This window comes from Anomaloglossus baeobatrachus, chromosome 1 (assembly GCF_048569485.1).
Source record: "Anomaloglossus baeobatrachus isolate aAnoBae1 chromosome 1, aAnoBae1.hap1, whole genome shotgun sequence".
Classification (NCBI taxonomy): Eukaryota; Metazoa; Chordata; class Amphibia; order Anura; family Aromobatidae; genus Anomaloglossus; species Anomaloglossus baeobatrachus.
This window is the reverse complement of record NC_134353.1, coordinates 467,619,225-467,645,175: the sequence shown is the minus strand read 5'-3', so window position 1 is coordinate 467,645,175 and position 25,951 is coordinate 467,619,225. Positions and strand designations below refer to the sequence as shown.

Here is a 25,951-nt window from a genome sequence, read left to right as displayed (position 1 = left end):
ATGAACATTACTGGGTTTATTCACATGCAACAGTTTAGTTTTTTTATTTTTACAGAACTTACACACTAAGCATCTACAACGTGAATATGGACATGTGTGAACTCAACCTTAAGGACGCATGAAAGACTAGACCAACCTACCATCCCGGCCAATGCCAGCAAAGACACTTGGACTTGCGTCATGTTCCCATTTTCGAAAAGGTCATTTGCTTCAAACAGATCCACAGATTTTATTCCGTACACAGACATGGCCTTAATGAAGTTGGAAAGGTTTTCAAGCTGAGGAACGGAGAATAAGAGGTAGCATAAAGTAGCATTCCTAGAAAGTCACATTTTGTCATCTAGGAGGCAAAAATAGTCACCAATAAGGAGAGTACCCAAGCATTCAGCCATTGGGATCTACCACTTACTGATGTCCGAGTACAGTTAAAGGGAACCCGTCAGGTCCCATATGCGTTCTGACCTACAAGCAGGGTGATGTGTGACCTAGTAACCCCTTCCTACCCATCCCTGTGGTGTAATATGAATGTATAAAAATACGTTTTATTACTTACATGTTCCCTTTGTAAATGGTCAGAGGGTCTAGTCCCCGTAGGCGTTTGCATGCCTTCCACTGTCAGCTCCTTGACATCCTACGCATGCCATTCCCGCAGCCTTGTTATCTGGGTGCTGGCTTCTTGGCTTTAGACGCACTCTTGCATACGGTAGGAACCGCAGGAGTCTTCTGACCAATGCGAAAAGCAAGCAACTGGATAACAAGGCTTCGGGAATGGTAAGCGCGCACACGCGGGATCTCCAGGAGCTGATGGTGACGTCGCTCATGTAAATCCATGGTATCACGCCCACAGGGGGCGTGATACCACGGAAAGCATATAGGCGCAAACAGGGTGATGCGACGCCCAGGGGACTAGACCCTCTGATCATTTACACAGGGAACACTTAAGTTATAAAACTTTTAAAAATTCATATTACACAATATTACAACACAGGGATGGGTAGGAAGGGGTTACTAGGCCACACATCACCCTGCTTGTAGGTCAGAACGCATATGGGACCTGACAGGTTCCCTGTAATAAAAGGTCTTGAACATCAGATGAGTGGATGTTAGAAGTCCAGCACCCCAATAATAAAGCCTTACCAGGTCCTGCAGCAGCTGCAAGTAAACAGCGTAGCAAAGGGACACCAAAACTCTACACTGTAGTGACCATTGCACCCCCACTGAGGGCGATCAATATCACCCCCTCCACCACATCAATTACAAACTTGTCCAAAAGATTCTGAGCAGAGGTGTTTGCAGTCTATGTAACATCTATAAAAGTGATTCCCAAAAAAAAAAAAAAAAAGTTGTTACCTGGTGCCAGTTTTGCTTGGAGACATTAATTTTTGGGATTGAGTTTGGCCTCAACTTGTTCATTAGTCTATAATAATAATAATAATAAAAAAATAAATACATTATTAAATAAATGTAAAACTCAGTAAAGTTATTTGTGGTTACATTTTTAACACTTACTCGCATAATATAACACCATCTTTTAACCCCTTCTGGAAGTCTGGCCCAATGGACATTCCAGTGACCTCTTCAATCCACACCTGAAGTTCTGCCTCCTTCTGAGGATCATATTTCTGTGCCAACTAAAGAGAAAACATTCAGAAATGAGAGATCTGCACATTAAAGCTGGGAAGATCACTGCTCAGTTCCTAGATGGAGATCATGCATTGAGGAACGGCTTTTCTGTATAGTGTCGTCTTCCATCGGGATGGGTAACTAATCTGCCTGCACTTTCCCTCGGGGATGGTGCGTCACAGGGTGTGTACGTTTGTGCTCATGAGAAGACTTCTTCGATAATATCAGTCACCTGACTGCACGTACGGACATGCCAACTGCTAGGACAGGCGGCCATCATGTGACTATTGTGGAACCTAAACAAGTATTTACTGTCGGCTTGCAGACTGCTAATAATGGCTTAAAACAAGTTGCCCACTATCCTCTGCATTCCCCATGTTGGGCCCCATCAAAAAAAAAAAAAGCATATGCTCACCTCTTGTATCACCACTCTTATTCCCAGTACTTATTTATGTGAGGTTAAAGAATTATTCCAGCTCCGAAATCCTATCCCAATATGAAGTAGGTGTAATACTAATATTAGGAAATGCCTCCAATTAGATGTAGCAGCGTTCTCCTGATATAGCCATGTCTCTTACCTCATGTGCAGGGCATTGCAGCTTAGGTATCCATGGTTACCACCAGTCATAATGACAGTTGCTCGTTGTCATAACCATGGATATCCAAGTTGTAACGCCCTGCACATGAGGTAAGAGACATGGCTATATCAGGAGAACTATACAGTGGAACCTCGCTTAACAAGCAAAGCTTTCTGTTTTTAGGGGACCTGAATGGGACATTTAACAAGTTGTGGAATGAATTGTCTGAACTGCAATTATTTCCTATGGGAAATCTTGCTTTGTTGAACGAGTAACTTGGTTAACAAGCAACTCCCAGAACGGATTGTCCTCGTTAACCAAGGTTCCACTGTACTACATTTCTAATATTATTACACCTACTACATATTGAAGGAGAAACGTGGAGATGGGAATACCCCTTTAACCCCTTCACGACCTTGGACGGATCTATCCGTCAGGATCGTGTCCCGTTAAGCCCCGCCCCCTGCCGCGGGCAGGCGGCGTGGATCGGCACACATATCAGCTGTTTTCAACAGCTGACATGTGTGCCTCCTAGCCGCGGGTGGAATCGCTTCCACCCGCGGCCATTAACCCCTTAAATCTTGCTGCCAAAGTCTGGCAGCAAGATTTAAATGCGCGTGGCCATGTTTGTTACTTACCACCGCCCCCACCGGAAGTCACGTGTGTTATCACGTGACTATCGGTGGTTGCCATCGTAGCACAGGGTCATGTGATGACGTCTGCTGCTATGATGTTTCACTTTCGTTTTCTCTCGGCCGACTGAATCTGCTGTTTACAGCTGAATAGCTGTGATCAGAAGATAGCGATCGGATTGCTGATTGCTATAGCCCCCTAGGGGAACTAGTAAAATAAAAAAAAAAAAAAAAAAAAAAAAAAGTTTTAGAAAATAAAACAAAAAAAACCTAAAAGCTCAAATCACCCACCTTTCCCCCCATTGAAAATGAAAGGGTTAAAAAATAAATAAATATACACATATTTGGTATCGCCGCGTTCAGAAATGCCCGATCAAAATATAAAATCAATTAATCTGATTGGATTTTTTTTGCCACTACGCCGTTTACCAAACGCCAAAATTACGTTTTTTGGTCGCCGCAAGTTTTACGCAAAATGCAATAACAGGCGATCAAAACGTAGCATCTGCGCAAAAATGGTACCATTAAAAATGTCAGCTAAAGACGCAAAAATTAAGCCATCACTGAGCCATAGATCCCAAAAAATAAGAACGCTACGTGTTTCGGAAAATGGCGCAAAACGTGCGCCACTTTTATTGGACAAACTTGTGAATTTTTTTTAACCCCTTATATACAAGTAAACCTATACATGTTTGGTGTCTACAAACTCGCACCGACCTGAGGCATCACATAGATACATCAGTTTTATCATAAAGTGAACACTGAATAAAATATCCCAAAAACTATTGTACGATCCCACTTTATTTGCAATTTTTCCGCACTTGGAATTTTTTTGCTGTTTTCCAGTACACTATATGGTAAAATGTATGATTTCATTTAAAAGTACAACTCGTCCCGCAAAAAACAAGCCCTCATATGGCAAGATTGACGGAATAAAAAAGTTACGGCTCTCGGAAGAAAAGGAGCAAAAAACAAAAACGGAAAGTGCCCGGGGGCTGAAGGGGTTAAGTAACGTGAGCCCTGCGGCCAATCACTGCAGACTTCCCTCTGCCTTCAGACATAAGTAATCAGCAGGACGTCAGAGCTGCTGTTGGCCACTCACTCCACTAACCTTATAAGATCAGAGAAGGCAAGTAATAGAGTGGTTGCACATGCATCTTTAGGGTACGTTCACATGCAGCCTTTCTTAGGCTATGTGCCCACGTGACTCTGTACCCGTGGAATTTGCCACGGAAAGCCTGAAGATTTATCAGGATTTTCTAGATCAATCCGCAGGTTCTAGCAAGTACAGACACTCCCCATGTTATCCTATGGGAAATGGGGAGTGTGTGACCATGCTGCGGTATGCGAGGATGTCCCGCAGCCGCACGTAACTGCATGTCAATTATTCATACGGATTTACCTGCGGAAATCGCGGCCCTCCACTATGGAGATACAGGGTGGGAATTCTACAGGTAAGTCGCACAAATGTTTGCAGGTTTACCGCAGACACTTCGCTGGAATCCCGCCGCTATGGATAGCTGTGGATTCCGGGGAGCTGCTGCGGGAAACCTGCGGATATATCTGCAGATACGAGCTCCCGTGGGCACATGGCCTTAGGGTACTAACAAAGCTGCGGGTTTTCAGAAGTCTCATGCACACGCTTTTTTTTGGTTTAACTTGACAGAGTTTGAAAACTGCAGAGTCATCTCTCCTGACATTTCTATCACCCTGGAAATAATAATCCTGGGGAAGAGAATCTTTCCTCCAAACAGTGAAGTGAGCCAATCCTCAGTTATTCCTCCTGGCAATGTGTGCATAAATGTACTATTGGGATTTACCACTCCCCTGGTCAGTGGGACGTGCCCTTACACACTGATAATAGGTGATCAGTATTGAGAAAACAATATATTTTCTATGGAGAATCCAAATACTAATCTGTAGCTTCCCATTATACAGGCAATCTAGGATTTCTTCAGCAATAGTTATGTAAGAACAAGCCGTTCTTGTACCCTTCCATGAATTATTGGAAGGAGTGGTGAGCTCTGCGCAGAACAGGTTAGCATTCTCTACAATCAGTGAGGAATTGCTCAGCATGGGCGCAGTCACAGGAACAAACTGCAGGCTCTGCGTATTACAGTCCTGCGTAGCCACTTCAGCCTTTAGATTGTCATGTGATATTTTGCCATATGGATTTCACATTACAAGACAAGAAAGCCGTGTAAAAGTGTACACCCCAATTGTAGTGTTGAGCAACTCCATGTATGCCTAAAGGGAATGTGTAATCTGAAAACCTTATTGTATTAAGGGAACCTGACAGCCGATACATAGCGCATACATATCGGGTAACGTGAACCAGACGCTGGATGCGTGAGGTCAGCCATATGCATTTTCATTTTGGACTTGTTTCAGAGAAGAACCTAAATTTAGAAGCCACCAAGGACCAAGCTGTACAGATAAGGCTACAGTCCCACGACAGGCTCGTTTTTGCTGTATTAGTGTGCCTTCTGGGTTTTTTTTTTACGGACTGAAAAAAAAAAAAAAAAAAAAAAAAAAAAAAAGGAGGGTTACATGCAGTCAAAAGCTAGAGAGAAGCTAATAGATAAAAAGATAGATAAGGTAGATAAAGTCTATATACAATGTCCCACTCCCTTGCATTTTGTAGTCTTGCATACTTTAGTACCTTTCATTTGGCACTAAAGGCTGGTTAGCCTTTTATTTAGCCACAAATTCATTATTTCCCCCCCCCCCCCCCCAAAACCAACATGAGGTAAGGTCCCCACCTATTTTTTGTAGCCAAGGTAAAGTGGACAGCTGTGGTCTGGGATTCTCAGACTACAGAAGTCCATGGTTATTGGATCCTCCCCAGCCTAAAACTAGCAGACCGCAGCCGCCCCAGAAGTGGTGCATCCATTAGATGTGCCAATTCTAGCACTTTGCCCCGTCTCATCCCGTGCCCTGGTGCGGTGGCAGACGGGGCAATATATGGGGTTGATACCAGCTGTGTAATGTCACCTGGCATTAGTGTTGTCACCACATCTATCAGATACTTGACATCACTAACCCAGTTTGAAAAAACACTCCTCAAAACATTCCCTCTCACCAATTTATTGAAAAGAAAAAACAAATCCAGGTTTGACGATCCATACCATACTCACTGTCCTAGGGAATGAAGAACAGAATGTTCCCCATGGACTGGGAGCAGTAAAGTGACCTGAGCTAACATCATTAGGCCCTGTGCACACACTGCGTTTTTACCCACTTTTTGCTGCAGAAATTTGAGAAAATGGTTGTAACCTTTCTGCAGACATTCCCCAGCAAAACCTATGGAGAGAGGGGGAAACATAAAAAAAAGCTGTGCGCACACTGCGTTTGTTTCTCAAGAAGATTCTTTCTGCAGAATTAGAGAAAGAATGTGCATGTCACTTTTCTGCAGGTACCTGCGTTTTTTTACGCATACGTTTTTCAGTGCGTTATTTGAACGCAAGTGTGATAGTCTTTCAGAATCAAGAAATTTCTTGAGAAAAATCCTTTCTAGTGCGCATAGGGCCTTAGGTCTGGTCAGGTCAATGCAGAGCATAACTAGTGCAGACGTCATGAGGTTAGCTAGGTACATTAACCTGCAGTGATGAACTCCGCTGAACTCGTAACGTAAGTGCTTGTCACCGAGTTCCATGACCGCCGTGTTCTCACACAAAGTATTGCGGGAGCCCATGACGTCATCACTAGTCACAGTCTCAGGCCATCCGCGAGACTTGATATGAGAATGCGGCGTCATGCAAGTCAGTGACGAGCGCTGACATCATGAGCTCAGCGGAGATCATCACAGCAGGTAATGATGTGAGCTAACCTCCTGATGTCGGCACTCATCATCCCGCAGCTGCTCGCACACTGCTATGTGACCATTGCAGGGGCACCCATAGATGGAAACCACACGGAAGGGCTTCTGTGTATTTTGTGGACCCATTGATTTGTATTGGGTCACGGTCTGCATTTTGCAGAACAGAATAGGATATGTTCCATAATAACGGAACGGACGGCACACGGAAGCAGTTCCGTGTGCCATCTGTTCCAATACAAAACACATTGAAAGCATAGTCTTGTCAGCAAGTCCGCAAAAAAAAAAAAAAAAAAAAAATGACCAGGACAAAATGGAGCGGTCGTCTGATTCGCCCCACCCACTGTCAGTGACTCTCAGGTCTCCCCCTAAACACACGCACTAGTAGAGACCCATCACTCAAGGGACGCAGACGGCCAGAAGCAGACTAGTCTCCAGCCAGGTTATGTTATGCTCTAAAAAGCTGCAGAATTTCAGAGTCCGGCCTCACTCACACTGGCGTACAATACAGAGGAGTGCAATGTGAGAAAATCAGACCAACGCTATTCAATGATGTAGCTCAGATCTACGATTTTTTTTTTCTCATGCCAATTCGGCACAAGAAAAAAGGAAAATTGCAGCATGCTGAGATTAGCATGCTATCTTGGCTCACTCGCACCCATACAAGCCTCTGGGTGCATGTGAAACATCGCACTGCACTGATGGCATGCGAGTGCAGTGCGATATACGCCTATACATTCACCTCTCCCTCTTTCACACACGATCTGATCACAGGATAGAACCATAATCACGCTCACAGCAGAGCCGCAGCCGAGGGTCATTAGCATATGACATCTGATTCTCTCACATCGAAGGCTGTATGCTAATATGAGCGCACCCTTAAAGGGGTACTCCAAGGAGAAATATATTATATTCTTCTAATGTCCAAACTCTAAAACTATACAGATGAGATCTATTATGTGCTTTCCCACCCTCAGAACCTGTATTTTGGAGTAACGCTTGAGCTGCTCCTGGCTGCTGCCTCACCCTTCTGGGATGTTACATCAGGGGGAGTGGACTGCTCCATGCTGCCTAATAACAGGCATCCTGATATCTATTGGCTGAAATCAAGGGGGCCTGCTCCTAGTAGTTGTCAGCCCCCTAATATCTGCTTCCTTGCAGTCCTAGATCCCACAGCAAGCCATGTCCCCACCACACGCCCTGATCTAGGACTGCAGTAAATCAGATATTAGGGGGCTGGCAGCTACTAACACCCTACTACACCCCCTGATCTTAGACAATAGGATAGTTTATCAATAGACTGGCTGCTACTACCCTAGTCACAGGGAGCAGGTCACACCCCCAAGGTGCGACAATGTCCCAGAAGGGAGGGGGGCAGTGACAGCAGCCCTTGTCACACTGAATTCCAGGTACCGAGGGAGGGAAACTACACTACAGATCTTATCTTTATAATTTATGTGGGCATTGCCATTAGAAGAATGATTTTTCTCTCCTTGATGTAATCCTTTAACTCTGAAATTCTGTAGCATTTTAGAGAAAACCATGGCCTGGCTGGAGACTAGTGTGCTCCTGGCCATCCGCTTCCCTTCAGTGACGTGTCGCTCCTGTGCACATGTATAGGGAGAGACCGGGGAGTCACCGGCAGTGGGTGAGGAGATGTAGAGCCTTTTCTTCTACATATCTGTACAGCTTGATCCTCAGAACATTTTAAATTCTCTGGAAAAAAGTCAAAATGAAAAGACATAGTGCCGAAATCATGCAGCCAGTGTGTGATACATGATGGACATGCATCAGGTAGCATGAATGTGCGGTCAGGCTCTCCATCACTGTATGACCCTGTGTGAAGGGAGACAACACCCACTATAGGCTCTATGCGATGAGGGCATATATAACGAAGCACACGTCACGGAGCACGCCCAGAACACTCCCATAGAGGACAATGAGGCAGCTCATGTCTATAGTATGCAGCTGCTGTAAAGCATCGGTCCCGTGACGTCTGGTCCCAGCTGTGACGTGACTTGTGACAAGCGGCAGCACGGCACCACCATTGCTGGAAAGGCACAGCTGCAGGAGAGGAGTGCACCGTTTGAATTCGGGCCCTGAGTTTATTACGCTCGGGTTGTCCGGGAGTGAACACCTTTTAAGCTAAAATCCAAGGACGGGCATCAAAGTAAAAGACAGAAACTGCACAACAATTTACAAACAAAGGAATACTCCAGAAGGAAGCACCTCCAGCCATTGTAAACAGACAAAGGAGTGCTCAGGGCCGCGAAACTGTCCTAACTGGCAGAACAGCAATACTGCTCAGAACCGGCCTCTGGCTGTGCCGATACAGCCGGGGAGCACCTGGGACAGCAGTCCCATGACTATGACATGAGTTACAGGTGGCCACCTATGCTCGTCACTCTACATTATACGTTATGGCATGGACAATGGTTAGAGCCACCTTCAGGAGTAGCCTCCCCCTCTCCGAAGTGCTAACTCTGGGTAGAAGGGACCCCTAGTATTCCCATCCCAGCAGACTCCAATTACTCTACTACTATCAGGCATATCATTTTGCTATATCAGAAATGTCTCAGATGGAAATACCCTTTAAGTTTTATTTCTGCCTTTGAGTGATTCCACACAACAATGTGGCCCTCAGACAAGAAAAGTTTGCACACCCCAGGTTTAGAGAGAGTGTACACTGGGAGATTTCCTGCCAAATGTAGGGAAAACCCAAAAGTGAAGCAATATTTAGTGATGAACCCCAGAGCCCATAACAGCTCAAGGCAGATCTCTCACTGTACTGATGGCCATGACATCTTCCCTGGAGGATCTGCTGACTCTGGCACCATTACTACAGGCGTAGACTATGACCAATATGCCCACGTTCTTAGGGTTTGGGACCATACCTGTGCCAGGCTCTGAAGCGGCATCTTCCCTGGAGGATCTGCTCAGTCTGGCACCATTACTACATGCGTAGACTATGACCAATATGCCCACGTTCTTAGGGTTTGGGACCATACCTGTGCCAGGCTCTGAAGCGGCATCTTCCCTGGAGGATCTGCTCAGTCTGGCACCATTACTACATGCGTAGACTATGACCAATATGCCCACGTTCTTAGGGTTTGGGGCCATACCTGTACCAGGCTCTGAAGCCGCATCTTCCCTAGTGGATCTGCTGACTCTGGCACCATTACTACGTGCGTAGACTATGACCAATATGCCCACGTTCTTAGGGTTTGGGGCCATACCTGTGCCAGGCTCTGAAGCTGCATCTTCCCTGGAGGATCTACTGACTCTGGCACCATTACTACGTGCGTAGACTATGACCAATATGCCCACGTTCTTAGGGTTTGGGGCCATACCTGTGCCAGGCTCTGAAGCGGCATCTTCCCTGGAGGATCTGCTCAGTCTGGCACCATTACTACATGCGTAGACTATGACCAATATGCCCACGTTCTTAGGGTTTGGGGCCATACCTGTACCAGGCTCTGAAGCCGCATCTTCCCTAGTGGATCTGCTGACTCTGGCACCATTACTACGTGCGTAGACTATGACCAATATGCCCACGTTCTTAGGGTTTGGGGCCATACCTGTGCCAGGCTCTGAAGCTGCATCTTCCCTGGAGGATCTACTGACTCTGGCACCATTACTACGTGCGTAGACTATGACCAATATGCCCACGTTCTTAGGGTTTGGGGCCATACCTGTGCCAGGCTCTGAAGCTGCATCTTCCCTGGTGGATCTACTCAGTCTGGCACCATTACTACGTGCGTAGACTATGACCAATATGCCCACGTTCTTAGGGTTTGGGGCCATACCTGTGCCAGGCTCTGAAGCTGCATCTTCCCTGGAGGATCTACTGACTCTGGCACCATTACTACATGCGTAGACTATGACCAATATGCCCACGTTCTTAGGGTTTGGGGCCATACCTGTGCCAGGCTCTGAAGCCGCATCTTCCCTAGTGGATCTGCTGACTCTGGCACCATTACTACTGCATGCGTAAACTTTATGACCGATATCCCCCAGTTCTTAGGGTTTGGGGGTCACTGACTATTAGAAGGGTCAGGCAGCCCTCCTAACCTGATCTAGAAGGGATATGGGCACAATCTTCTCAGAATGTCGTGCTGTCCCTCTGGGGTTCTTCTAGAACATTTTGTGGACCAGCAGAAAGTTCTAAGAACACTATGGAGCACGCCATATCTCCACCAGTCCGGGGGCTTCTTGTAATGTGCCGCTGTCCATAGGCCACAGCTGTGCGGTGTGATCAGAGGCGCCAGCACCGGGCGATCAGTGGCTGCAGAGGGGTCTGGTGGCACCAGTGCCCGTATTATACATGAGCAGTACCCGAGAAGTGCAGACAGAAGGATGGAAGAAAGCAGCGGGCTACACACAGGAGGGCCAATGGCCGCCGCTTACCCGGTTCCGGACCTCCGCAGACAGCCCATAGGACGGGCCCTTGTTGAACTGGGTGCTCATGGCTGCCGGTGCTGGGCTCGTCTCGTCGCTCCCAATCTCGCAGCCCGCGCTGTCTGGACGGACGTCTGACTCAGCTTCCTCTGATTGAGTCAATGTCTGTGACCAGACTCCGCCCACTCTGCCCCATTGGCTGACGGTAAAAATCCCCATATATGGGCAAAGAGCTCCGAATTCCTTAGGATGGGTATTTCCTGCCGGACCCAAAATGTGAGCAAATTCCCTCAAAGTATCCGGCGTGGGAGCAGGTACATTGTATGGGGGGAACCGCCCAGTGCGCATGTCCCGGCTGTCCACACCCTACTAGGGAGTGCTCTGTGTCCATATACACAGGCACTGTATGTACCTGCAGTGCTGGGGACAGGGAGAATATGCCATAATCACAGTGCCAATGTAAGGGTGTGGCCGACAGAAGGCGCCCATATAGTAATGGGGTGGCCGACAGAAGACGCCCATATAGTAATGGGGTGGCCGACAGAAGACGCCCATATAGTAGTAGGGTGGCCGACAGAATACGCCGATATAGTAATGGGGTGGCCGACAGAAGACGCCCATATAGTAATGGGGTGGCCGACAGAAGACGCCCATATAGTAATGGGGTGGCCGACAATACGCCGATATAGTAATGGGGTGGCCGACAGAAGACGCCCATATAGTAATGGGGTGGCCGACAGAAGACACCCATATAGTAATGGGGTGGCCGACAGAAGACGCCCATATAGTAATGGGGTGGCCGACAGAAGACACCCATATAGTAATGAGGTGGCCGACAGAATACGCCGATATAGTAATGGGGTGGCCGACAGAATACACCGATATAGTAATGGGGTGGCCGACAGAAGACGCCCATATAGTAATGGGGTGGCCGACAGAAGACGCCCATACTGTAAGGGAGTGACTGACAGAAGACGCCCATATAGTAATAGGGTGGCCGACAGAAGACGCCCATATAGTAATGGGGTGGCCGACAGAAGACGCCCATATTGTAAGGGGATGGCCGACAGAAGACAACCATATAGTAATGAGGTGGCCGACAGAATACGCCGATATAGTAATGGGGTGGCCGACAGAATACACCGATATAGTAATGGGGTGGCCAACAGAAGACGCCCATATAGTAATGGGGTGGCCGACAGAAGACGCCCATATAGTAATGGGGTGGCCGACAGAAGACGCCCATATAGTAGTAGGGTGGCCGACAGAAGACGCCCATATAGTAATGGGGTGGCCGACAGAAGACGCCCATACTGTAAGGGAGTGACTGACAGAAGACGCCCATATAGTAATGGGGTGGCCGACAGAAGACGCCCATATAGTAGTAGGGTGGCCGACAGAAGACGCCCATATAGTAATGGGGTGGCCGACAGAAGACGCCCATATAGTAATGGGGTGGCCGACAGAAGACGCCCATACTGTAAGGGAGTGACTGACAGAAGACGCCCATACTGTAAGGGAGTGACTGACAGAAGACGCCCATATAGTAATAGGGTGGCCGACAGAAGACGCCCATATAGTAATGGGGTGGCCGACAGAAGACGCCCATATAGTAATAGGGTGGCCGATAGAAGACGCCCATATAGTAATGGGGTGGCCGACAGAAGACGCCCATACTGTAAGGGAGTGACTGACAGAAGACGCCCATATTGTAAGGGGATGGCCGACAGAAGACGCCCATATAGTAATGGGGTGGCTGACAGAAGACGCCCATACTGTAAGGGAGTGACTGACAGAAGACGCCCATATAGTAATGGGGTGGCCGACAGAAGACGCCCATACTGTAAGGGAGTGACTGACAGAAGACGCCCATACTGTAAGGGAGTGACTGACAGAAGACGCCCATACTGTAAGGGAGTGACTGACAGAAGACGCCCATATAGTAATAGGGTGGCCGACAGAAGACGCCCATATAGTAATGGGGTGGCCGACAGAAGACGCCCATATAGTAATGGGGTGGCCGACAGAAGACGCCCATATAGTAATGGGGTGGCCGACAGAAGACGCCCATATAGTAATGGGGTGGCCGACAGAAGACGCCCATATAGTAATGGGGTGGCCGACAGAAGACGCCCATACTGTAAGGGAGTGACTGACAGAAGACGCCCATATTGTAAGGGGGTGGCCAACAGAAGACGCCCATATTGTAAGGGGGTGTCTGACAGAAGATGCCCATATTGTAATTTTGTGGCCGAGAGAAGACGCCCATATTGAAAGGGGGTGGCCGATAAAAGACGCCCATATTGTAATGGCGTGAGCTACAGAAGAGGCACATATTGAAAGGGGATGGTTTATAGAAGACACCCATATCTATTATGGTCAGGAGACCACAAAAGATCTTGCAAAAATCCCATAAAAAATGGTAGAAGATAATACACAAGAGTAGTTGAAAACTTAGCTGGCTGCAATCCACTGACTACACAAACACAACTAGAAGTAGCGGTGGAGCGTGTCTAACAAACCTAGATGCCTCGTCATTGCCGGAGAACTAACTAACCTCAAAGATAAAATGAGGAATCCTGACTTGCCTCAGAGCAGCCCCAAAGGAAAGTCAAAAGCCCCAACATATAATGACGGTGATGTAAGAAAAAACAACACACAGATGATAGATATAGAATTAAAGGGAACCTGTCAGCAGAAATGTCGCCCAAAACCTAAAAGATTCCCCCTCTGCAGCTCCTGGGCTGCATTCTAGAAAGGTCCATGTTATTATTGTGCCCAATGTGAGACCATTGCAGCTGTATATTGCTCAGGCCAAAAGACTACTGTTACTCCAGCAGGATACAGCTAAACCCCCACTAGGTGGAGGCAACACAGGTGCAGGTGGAGCCATTCACACTCACTTCCAAATATGGAGGAGGTGATGGCTGGATGGTAAAACTGCACACTAGTGGCTTGCATAGAGCACTGTTCACACTAGCAGACGCACAGTCACAAACCCGCAGCCTATTAGGTGACGCCCATACTATTAGATCAGGCGGGCTGCCAAGCCGTACCCCCACTGCACGCTATGTAGGGACAGAAACCCTGATAGCAAGGCCTAACAAAAAGGGGCCTGGCTGTATCCTGTACAAAAAAGTTTTTGAGGTTTTTTGTTAGGCCTTTTTATATTATATATAGTGTAGGGACCTACAAGCATGAGGTTCCCGTGACGAGGGTTGTAGGCTTACGTCTTATGGCCATAACGCTAACAAAAAACCTCAAAAACTTTTTTGTACAGGATACAGCCAGGCCCCTTTTTGTTAGGCCTTGCTATCAGGGTTTCTGTCCCTACATAGCGTGCAGTGGGGGTACGGCTTGGCAGCCCGCCTGATCTAATAGTATGGGCGTCACCTAATAGGCTGCGGGTTTGTGACTGTGCGTCTGCTAGTGTGAACAGTGCTCTATGCAAGCCACTAGTGTGCAGTTTTACCATCCAGCCATCACCTCCTCCATATTTGGAAGTGAGTGTGAATGGCTCCACCTGCACCTGTGTTGCCTCCACCTAGTGGGGGTTTAGCTGTATCCTGCTGGAGTAACAGTAGTCTTTTGGCCTGAGCAATATACAGCTGCAATTCCATCTTGCTGTAAGTAATGATATTTTCTTTTTTGCTTTTTTATACCAATGTGAGACCAAAATAAAGACTTTATCAAGTGGTACCTTTTTGTATTCAGATACTGTAAATGTGACACGGGGGCGGGCTTTCTGCAGGCAAGTGATTATGGGCGGGACTATGATTGTTATCCGCAAGTACCCGCCCATAATCTCGTGAGCGCGCAATCCTCACCAGCGGTCACACTGTGCTCAGGGTAGATGCTAGACTGTATGGGCTGCTTCTAGGGATGACATCCCTTTTGTCACGTGATAGTATTTTGAACACGCCCCTATCACGTGACAAAAGGGACGTCATCCCTGGAAGCAGCCCATACAGTCTAGCATCTACCCTGAGCACAGTGTGACCGCTGGTGAGGTTTGCCGCTCATTATTCCATCTCATATTCCCTGCTTCCTCCGCCCACCAGCGCCTATGATTGGTTGCAGTCAGACACGCCCTCACACTGAGTGACAGCTGTCTCACTGTAACCAATCACAGCCGCCGGTGGGCGTGTCTATATCGTGCAGTAAAAAAATAAATAATTAAAAAAAAAACGACGTGCGGTCCCCCCAATTTTGATACCAGCCAGGGTAAAGCCACACGGTTGAAGGCTAGTATTCTGAGGATGGGGAGCCCCACGTTATGGGGAGCCCCCCAGCCTATCAATATCAGCCAGCAGCTACCCGGCTCATTCCGAATTGCCCTGGTGCGGTGGCAATCAGGGTAATAAGGAGTTAATGGCAGCAGCCCATAGCTGCCACTAAGTCCTAGGTTAATCATGGCACGCGTCTCCCCGAGATACCTTCCATGATTAACCTCTAAGTTAAAGAAAATAAACACACACATATTCAAAAAATCCTTTATTTGGAATGAAAGACAAAAAAAAACCCTCTTTCACCACTTTATTAATCTCCAAATACGCCTCCAGGTCCGACGTAATCCACACGGGGTCCCACAACGCTTTCAGCTCTGCTCCATGAAGCTGACAGGAGCGGCCACAGACCACAACCTCTCTCTGTCAGCTCCATGCAACAACTGAAGTGAGCCACGCGATCAGCGATGACATCACTCAGGTTACCCGTGGCCACCGCTCTCAGATGGAGGACTCCAGCTGTGGCCGCGGGTCACCTGAGTGATGGCACCACTGATCGCGCGGCTCACTGCAGTCACTCAGGGTATTTGCGATCACAGGTGAGTCCTTCATGTGTGACCGCAAATCAGGCTGCAACACAGAGAGAGAGACGCGCGATGTCAGTGAAATGGGGGTGAAGCTCTGACGTCACTGCTGCAGACTCCTGTATCCTGGCACTGACCTCGGAGGTTCATCTGAGTTCATGACAGCACACAGAGACAGAGCCGCGGGATGACAATGAAGTTGGGTGAAATTTATCCAAGTTCATTCTCATTGCCCGGCTCTGTCTGTGTCTGCTGGTTTCTGTGTTGAGACTCCTAACAGAGGCTCCACGGACTTTTTTGATTTGCATATTTCCCAGGGGGCAATGTACCTAGGATTTCACTTTCTTGAGCGCCCTCGCTGGCTGCTGGCAGTGTTTTCTCTGGCTGGTCTCCCCGAGATCAGTGATTGTTTTGTCTTGTTGGTCTACTGGGCATTGCTCCCACCTGGCCAGAATCCTACTCCACACTGATGAGGGGCAATACTCCGAAACAGCTGTGTGTGGATGGATACCTGGCCTTGGTATTTCCCTTGTCATATCTTTAAACTTGTCAAAAAGTTGGATATTGACTAAAAGGGCCACTTAATATGGTGGTTATGGTGGTCTCCTAAAAAGAGCCACCCCTTGGCTAGGTCCTTCCCGGAGGGATATCTGGCTGGTTTCTATGTTGAGACTCCTAACAGAGGCTCCACAGACTTTTTTGGTCAGCGGGCATGTAGCAGAGCTGGGGGATCGCACTAACAAAAATGCATCCAAAACGCATGTAAAATGCATGGAAAATGCATCCAAAATACATGCAATTTGGATGCATTCTTTTTGTCAAAACGCAGCGTCAAGTCTGACAGAGGGTGCATTTATCTCTGCACTGGTCAGGACGCAACGTGCGCATGAGCCCTAATACTTAAGGGTGCTTTACACGCTGCGACATCGCTAGCAATCTCGTTAGCGATGTAACACGCCAGATCTCACATACGATCTGCCGAGATCGCACATAGGTCATTTTTGTGGCGCCGGTCACATGTGCGATCTCGGTAGATCATATGTGCGATCTGGTGTGTTACATCGCTAACGAGATCGCTAGCGATGTCGCAGCGTGTAAAGCACCCTTTAGTGTCTCCCACCTTGTAATACTCCCCGCAGTGTAGTTCTTGTTAAAAAAGGCAATTCTCTATAAAACACCAGGTTACCCTTTGCTACAGTGCTGAATTAGTGTATGATCTACGCATTTGTTTTCTCAGAAAAATGTTATTAAATCAAGCAATTAAATAAACAAACAGAAAACAAATTTGACCACCAGACCAAAGCTGAAAATTAATCTGATGACATCAGCGAAATGCTAGCCGCACATAAACAGAGGCCCCCACGGGAATTCCGAGAATGCTGTTTATAGAGAACACAGGAAAATTAGTGATTGTGTCAGCTCATCAACATGTACCACAGCTATATGGTCACCAATGGGTTTTAGTTGGGTATGGGTAACACCTGGTGGACCTGCTAGGGTGCAGCTTTATTCACATCTCCACTGCAAGCTCTGTCAGCAACCTACAGGTGCATCTCAATAATTTTAGCCTCGGGGGCAACCACACAGCAGTGGCCCATGAGCAGCGGCCCATCCTTATTGTATTTGCCATAACTATGCAAAGTGCATACATCTGATCACTACACTGGGAATACAGGGGAATCCTGACACTGTGCAGCGATCTATCACCATTCATCAGTCTGCTGTCACATAGGGGCTACAGAAATCTATCTAGAGCGTGGAAAACAGTGTTGAAAAAAAAATATGTGGCCTGGAAATTGCATGTTGTCCTCTGAGTTGATTCATATATACATGCCTCCATTATAACCTGTCACGCTTCCCGGTCCCCTGGTTCCGTTCTCCGGTCCCCGTGGCCCGCTCCCCGCTCCCCGGCGGCGTCCCCTGCTTACCACTCCGGTCCCGGTCTCCTCTTCCCCGCCTGCGGCCTCCATGCGTCCAGCTCCCCGCTCCCGGCGCTCCTCTGCGACGTGGGACTCCCAGCCGGGCGCTCCTTCCTCCTCACCGCTTCCTGGACTGGCTTCTGGCACACGGGCCTCGCGCATGCGCATTAGGGCGCGCGCGCGGTCATTGACCCTTTCTTAAAGGGCCAGCACCCAGAAACAGGATATTGCATAGACAGGTACAGGGTATATAAGGTTTCTCTTTCCTGGTGGGCGGGGCCTGTTCTACGTGTTTAGCAAGCTAGTGTTCAGGTCCCCTATTGCTTTGCCCTGTGCTTTGCCTTGTATTAACCCTGTCCTGTCTCGTAGAGCCTATCCTGCCACGCCAGTCGCTCCGAACCAAGTCCATCCCTGGACCCTGACGGTGACTTCGGCGGATGTCCCACCACCTCTGCAGCTCCGCCAGTCTCCAGTCCCTGGCTCCGTTCGGTGACCCATTCCATCGCTCAGCAGGTTCCGGATCCCGCCTGACCCTATAACCCGGCCTCGGACCCTGAGCCTCGTCACCCGGACTACCGTCCAGAACTCCGTGGGTTCAGCATCATCCACCTTTCCTGCTTCTCTACGGACTGTCCAGCTACCTATAGTGCTCCGGCTGCCGTGCATCAGGACCCTCTGGCGGGGTGACCAGCCTGGCTGCCTCCTCAAGGGAAATCGGTGTACGGTCCAGTGCTTCCACCACCCGGACGTAACAGCTAGAACAGGCCATGGATCCCGCCGAAGCACTAGCGGCCTTGCAGCAGGAACTCACACGCCAGCGTGAGACCCAGACCCGCATGCTGAACTTCATGTCTTCTGTGGAAACCCGCCTGAACACGCTATAAGCGACGGCCACATCCTTAGCATCTCAGGTTTCCACTGTACAATCCACGGCCACAACTCCCGGGGCAGCCTCCTCGGATGCTTCCAGACTTCGTTTGGCCTCACCACCCCGGTACGCCGGAGATCCCAAGACCTGCAGGGGATTCATCAATCAATGCTCTCTCCATTTCAAGCTGCTGCCGCACCTTTTTGCCTCTGACCAAGCCAAGGTCGCGTTCATGATGTCCCATCTAGAGGGAGAGGCACTGGCCTGGATGAACCCCTTGTGGGAGAAGGAGGATCCGGTAACCAATGACATCCAGGAATTCCTGCAGGCATTTCGTGGCACCTTTGACGAGCCCGGACGCGCCTCCGCGTCTGCCTCATCTCTCCTCCGGCTACGTCAGGGGACTCTGACGGTGGGCCAATATGCCATCCGTTTTCGCACCTTGGCTTCGGAACTCGGGTGGAACAATGAGGCTCTAACCGCCGCCTTCTGGGAAGGACTCTCGGGTCGTATTAAAGATGAGCTGGCTGGTCGTGACGTGCCTTCCACCCTGGATGCCCTGATTGCCCTAGCGACTCGAGTGGATCTTCGCTTTCAGGAACGATCCAAAGAAGTGTCCCGCGAGAGGCGTCCGATACGGCACTCCTCCCCACCACAGAAGTCCATCGCTCCCCAGTTGGCGTCACCTGGCGTGTCTACCTCCGAGCCCATGCAGATTGACCGCCTGAAGCAGTCAGAACAACGCCGAGCAGAACGACTAGCAAAGGGTCTCTGCTTCTACTGCGGTGATGGCACACACCTGCTACGCTCTTGTCCCGAGAAGCCGGGAAACTCCAAAGCCTAGGCTTGGTAGGAGAGGCCACCCTAGGTGCTGGGACTCTCTCAGACTCCGTTACCTGGACTATTCAAGTCACTACAGAAGAGACCCGGTTCACGGCAGAGGCGTATCTCGATTCCGGAGCAGCAGGCAACTTCATCCAGCAGGCCACGGTGGATAAGTACCAGGTGCCTGTCCTCCCACTAGAGAAACCGCTGGTGATTGCCTCTGTTGATGGGAAACCCCTCTCTGACACCGTCTCACTGATCACCAAGCCTGTGGAAGTACGGATCGGTGCTCTGCACACCGAGAAGATCACCTTCTACGTTCTCCCGCACATGTCTCATCAGATTCTGCTGGGACTTCCATGGTTACGGACACACGAACCATCGGTCAGCTGGAGTAGAGGTGAAATCACCCGATGGGGCTCCTCGTGTCACAAGAGATGTCTGAAATCCATCCAGCCTGTCCGACGCCCTCCGGTTCCAGAGTCTCTACCAGGACTGCCTTCTGCCTACTGGTCCTTCACGGACGTGTTTGATAAAAAGGAGTCAGAGGTGTTACCGCCTCATCGTCCCTACGACTGTCCCATCGAGTTACTGCCAGGAACTACGCCTCCTCGAGGACGGATATACCCCTTGTCCCCTGCTGAAACACGAGCTATGTCTGCCTATATCACCGAGAGCCTAGCTAAGGGGTTCATTCGGAGGTCCTCGTCCCCTGCCGGAGCAGGGTTTTTCTTCGTCAAGGAGAAGGAAGGTGATCTGCGCCCTTGCATTGACTACCGGGGATTAAACCAGATCACCGTAAAGAACAAATACCCTCTGCCGCTTATCCCCGAACTATTCGATCGGCTCCGAGGAGCCCCTGGATTCACCAAGTTGGACCTTCGTGGGGCCTATAACCTGGTTCGCATTCGCTCTGGAGACGAATGGAAAACTGCATTCAACACTCGGGATGGGCACTACGAGTATTGTGTCATGCCCTTTGGTCTGTGTAACGCTCCGGCCGTCTTCCAAGAACTGGTGAACGACGTGTTCAGAGATCTCCTCTATGTCTGTGTCGTGGTGTATCTGGACGACATCCTGGTCTTCTCTCTGGATCTACAAACCCACCGAGAGAATGTGCAGCTAGTCCTCCAGAGGCTTAGAGAGAATCGTCTGTACGCCAAGTACGAGAAATGCATCTTCGAAAAATCGTCTCTTCCCTTCCTGGGTTATATAATCTCGGACACTGGCCTGCAGATGGACCCAGAGAAAGTGTCTGCCATCATCAACTGGCCTCCTCCTTCCGGACTGAAGGCTATCCAACGCTTTCTCGGCTTTGCAAACTACTACCGTCAGTTCATCCCGCATTTCTCTGCCTTGACTGCACCACTCTCTGCCTTGACTAAAAAAGGAGCTAATCCTAAGGACTGGTCCCCGGCGGCCGATGCCGCGTTCTGCTCCTTGAAACAGGCGTTTGCTTCTTCCTCGGTTCTCCATCGCCCTGAATTGAACCGACAGTTCACCTTAGAGGTGGATGCCTCCTCCTCAGGAGCCGGGGCAGTGTTGATGCAGAACTCCCCCTCTGGAAAGATGGTCACATGTGGATTCTTCTCCAAGAGCTTCTCGGCACCCGAACGCAGCTACACCATTGGGGATCGGGAGCTACTGGCCGTGAAGCTGGCCTTGGAGGAATGGCGCTACCTCTTGGAGGGAGCTGTATACCCTGTAATCATATACACGGACCACAAGAATCTGGAGTACCTGCGGTCTGCCCAAAGACTAAATCCACGACAAGCCCGCTGGTCCTTGTTCTTTGCTCGATTTGATTTCCAACTCCATTTTCGGCCTGCGGATAAGAACGTGCGGGCGGACGCTCTGTCCAGATCCTTCGTGCCCGTGGAGTGTTGGAGGAGGAGACATACCAGCCCATCATCAACCCCAGTAAAGTCATTCCGGTGACTCCTGTCGCTCTAACTCAGATACCCCCTGGGAAAACCTATGTCACAGATACTGACAGACAGAGTTCTGCACTGGGGCCATGCTTCTAAGATCGCCGGCCATGCTGGTCAGAAGAAAACTTGGAGCACGATTGTCTGTCACTACTAGTGACCGTCCCTCCGTAAAGACGTCGCAACCTTCGTCTCAGCCTGTCCATCCTGTGCCCGGAACAAGACACCCAAGCACCTACCCTATGGACGTCTTCTGCCTCTGCCCATTTCTTCCGTTCCGTGGCAACATATCGCAATGGACTTTATCACGGACTTACCCTTATCCTCCGGACATACGGTCATATGGGTTGTGGTGGATCGCTTCTCAAAGATGGCCCACTTCGTTCCCATGGCTGGACTGCCCTCTGCCCAGGAGCTAGCTGACTCCTTCATACAGCACATATTCCGATTGCATGGCTTCCCCGCACACATAGTGTCTGACAGAGGAACTCAGTTTACCTCGCGCTTCTGGAGGGCTCTCTGCAAACATCTGGGAGTGTCCTTGGACTTTTCTTCGGCCTACCATCCTCAGTCGAATGGCCAAGTGGAACGGGTCAATCAGATCCTGACCTCCTTCCTGCGCCACTACGTCAACATCCATCATGACGATTGGTCCACGCTCCTACCTTGGGCTGAGTTCTCCCATAACCAACACATCAGTGAGTCCACCTCCAGCTCTCCTTTTCAGATCGTGTATGGACTGCAGCCTTCTGTCCCGTTGCCAGTATCCTCGGCTTCCGATGTCCCCGCAGCAGATGCTCTGGTTCGGGACTTTTCGGCTATATGGAACTCTGTCAAGTCGTCCCTAGAACGTGCTTCATTGCGGATGAAGAGACATGCGGACAAGAGGTGCCTGGATCCCCCGTGTTTCTCCCCAGGTGATCTGGTCTGGCTTGCATCCAGATATGTCCGATTGAAGTTACCCTCGTACAAGTTGGGTCCTCGCTACATCGGGCCGTTTAAGATCATCAGCAAGATCAATGCTGTCTCCTACAAGCTGCAGCTCCCGGCCACGATGCGGATACCCAACTCCTTCCATGTCTCCTTACTCAAGCCTGTTGTCCTTGGTCCCTTCTCCGCTGAGGTCGGTGCTGCTCCCCCTCCTATTGCTGACGATGACATCTATGCGGTAAGGGATATCGTGGCCATGAAGACCGTGCGAGGTCGGCAGTACTTCTTGGTAGACTGGGCAGGTTATGGTCCCGAGGATCGGTCCTGGGAGGCTCGGGAGAATGTTGGCACTCCTCTGATTCGTGCCTTCCTGTCCCGCTTGTGGGGGGGGGGGGCGTGGGGGAGGGGGTACTGTCACGCTTCCCGGTCCCCTGGTTCCGTTCTCCGGTCCCCGTGGCCCGCTCCCCGCTCCCCGGCGGCGTCCCCTGCTTACCACTCCGGTCCCGGTCTCCTCTTCCCCGCCTGCGGCCTCCATGCGTCCAGCTCCCCGCTCCCGGCGCTCCTCTGCGACGTGGGACTCCCAGCCGGGCGCTCCTGCTTCCTCCTCACCGCTTCCTGGACTGGCTTCTGGCACACGGGCCTCGCGCATGCGCATTAGGGCGCGCGCGCGGTCATTGACCCTTTCTTAAAGGGCCAGCACCCAGAAACAGGATATTGCATAGACAGGTACAGGGTATATAAGGTTTCTCTTTCCTGGTGGGCGGGGCCTGTTCTACGTGTTTAGCAAGCTAGTGTTCAGGTCCCCTATTGCTTTGCCCTGTGCTTTGCCTTGTATTAACCCTGTCCTGTCTCGTAGAGCCTATCCTGCCACGCCAGTCGCTCCGAACCAAGTCCATCTCTGGACCCTGACGGTGACTTCGGCGGATGTCCCACCACCTCTGCAGCTCCGCCAGTCTCCAGTCCCTGGCTCCGTTCGGTGACCCATTCCATCGCTCAGCAGGTTCCGGATCCCGCCTGACCCTATAACCCGGCCTCGGACCCTGAGCCTCGTCACCCGGACTACCGTCCAGAACTCCGTGGGTTCAGCATCATCCACCTTTCCTGCTTCTCTACGGACTGTCCAGCTACCTATAGTGCTCCAGCTGCCGTGCATCAGGACCCTCTGGCGGGGTGACCAGCCTGGCTGCCTCCTCAAGGGAAATCGGTGTACGGTCCAGTGCTTCCACCACCCGGACGTAACATAACCAGACAAAACAGTCCACCTAAAGAAGCCTCATATTAACTTTTTTCTCTTTCTCTGTGTAAATGTTAGTGCAGTGTATTGTCAGTGTGTTAATATACTCACCTGCAGCCAACTTCTACTGTGTGCAGCACCACTCTGCTCCTCCACTCAGTGACGTCACAACTCTGCAGACTCTCCGGGTCACACTGCGCTCTGCTCCTCCACTCAGTGACGTCCCAACTCTGCAGACTCTCCGGGTCACACTGCACTCTGCTCCTCCTCTCAGTGACGTCACAGCTCTGCAGACTGTTTGGGTCACACTGTGCTCTGCTCCTCCTCTCAGTGACGTCACAGTTCTGCAGACTGTTCAGGTCACACTGTGCTCTGCTCCTCTTCTCAGTGACGTCACAGCTCTGCACACTGTTCGGGTCACACTGTGTTCTGCTCCTCTTTGCAGTGACGTCACAGCTCTGCAGACTCTCCGGGTCACACTGCGCTCTGCTCCTCTTCTCAGTGATGTCACAGCTCTGCAGACTCTCCATGTCACACACATGTCATCTCTCTGGAGAAGTGGTTCTGTACAATGTATATATTCAGAATAATACAGATATTGAGGATTACACCCAGTATACAGGACAGGAGAAGTGGTACTGTGCAGTGTATATATACAGAATAATACAAATACTGAGAATTACACACAGTATACAGGATAGGAGAAGTGGTACTGTGCAGTATATAGATACAGAATAATACAGGTACTGAGGATTACACCCATTATACAGTACAGGAGAAGTGGTACTGTGCAGTGTATATATACAGAATAATACAGATACTGAGGATTACACCCAGTATACAGGACAAAAGAAGTGTGCAGTGTATATATACAGAATAATACAGATATTGAGAATTACACACAGTATACAGGATAGGAGAAGTGGTACTGTGCAGTATATAGTGCAGTATATAGATACAGAATAATACAGTCTGCAGACTCTCCGGGTCACACTGCGCTCTGCTCCTCTTCTCAGTGACGTCATAGCTCTGCAGACTCTCAGGGTCGCATTGCGCTCTGCTCCTCTTCTCAGTGATGTCACAGCTCTGCAGACTCTCCATGTCACACACATGTCATCTCTCTGGAGAAGTGGTACTGTGCAGTATATAGATACAGAATAATACAGGTACTGAGGATTACACCCATTATACAGTACAGGAGAAGCGGTACTGTGCAGTATACATATACAGAATAATACAGGTACTGAGGATTACACCAAGTATACAGGACAGAAGAAGTGGTACTGTGCAGTGTATATATACAGAATAATACAGATACTGAGGATTACACCCAGTATACAGGGCAGGAGAAGTGGTACTGTGCAGTGTATATATATGGCATAATACAGATACTGAGGATTACACCAAGTATACAGGACAGGAGAAGTGGTACTGTGCAGTGTATATATACAGAATAATACAGATACTGAGGATTACACCCAATATACAGGACAGGAGAAATGGTACTGTGTAGTGTATATGTATGGCATAATACAGATACTGTGGATTACACCCAGTATACAAGACAGGAGAAGTGGTACTGTGCAGTGTATATATACAGAATAAGGCTGGAGTCACACTAGCAGAAAGTATTGGATGCAATATGCTGATGCCACTAGGCTCAGGCTCTGCTGCAAGCGTGAGCAGAGTGTCATTCACTACGATCTGATTCTCTGACATGCTGGAATTGGATCACAGGAGCGGAGAAGATGGAGACATTAATTTCTCCATTTCCGCATACAAGGGGCTGCTGTTAAGTCTTTGGCTTGGTGATCTTTTTTTGTTTCTATGGTAACGAATATTGCATCACATGAAAGCCTTATGTGTCTAATATATGTTTGCAAAATTTTGTGTTTTATTGCTTATGGCAACAGTGTTCTACGCACACGGGAAAAGATTTGATGTATCTTGTGCTTGCTGGTCCTGAGGAAGTGAGCTGAGCCTCCTGAAACACGTAGACCTATGCCAAAATAAAAATACATTAATTCAAGATTACATCTGGGATCTTTGGCGCGTTTTTTTAAAGCCCCGTTCCACTACCTCTCTCTGTTAAGTAATATTTGGGGGGAGTGATGTAGTATATGGCAATGTAGTTTTACAGGTGTAGTATATAGGGGTCTAGTGATGTATATGTGGATGTAGTGATGTATATTACAGGAGTATATAGCAGTGTAGTGATGTATATTACAGGTGTATATGGGGGTGCAGTGATGTATATTACAGGAGTATATAGCAGTGTAGTGATGTATATTACAGGTGTATATGGGGGTGCAGTGATGTATATTACAAGTGTACAGTTAGGTCCAGAAATCTTTGGACAGTGACACAATTTTCGCGAGTTGGGCTCTGC

General features: G+C 49.3%; 1 protein-coding gene across 2 annotated transcripts in view; it reads right to left on the bottom strand.

Annotated features, from left to right (window-relative positions):
* The window catches only part of CNN2 (calponin 2), a 103,195-nt gene that overhangs the window by 5,779 nt on the left and 71,465 nt on the right, over positions 1-25,951 (bottom strand). The window contains exons 1-4 of one of the 2 annotated variants that reach the window (XM_075314614.1): positions 11,058-11,338; positions 1,510-1,631; positions 1,351-1,417; positions 141-278 (exon numbers count right to left, since the gene is read on the bottom strand). In XM_075314614.1, the coding sequence (XP_075170729.1) occupies positions 141-278; positions 1,351-1,417; positions 1,510-1,631; positions 11,058-11,267 (537 nt within the window). In that variant the 5' untranslated portion in view covers positions 11,268-11,338. Of the gene's footprint in view, positions 1-140; positions 279-1,350; positions 1,418-1,509; positions 1,632-11,057; positions 11,339-25,951 lie in introns of those variants that run through there. The other variant, XM_075314623.1, reaches the window with a different exon arrangement.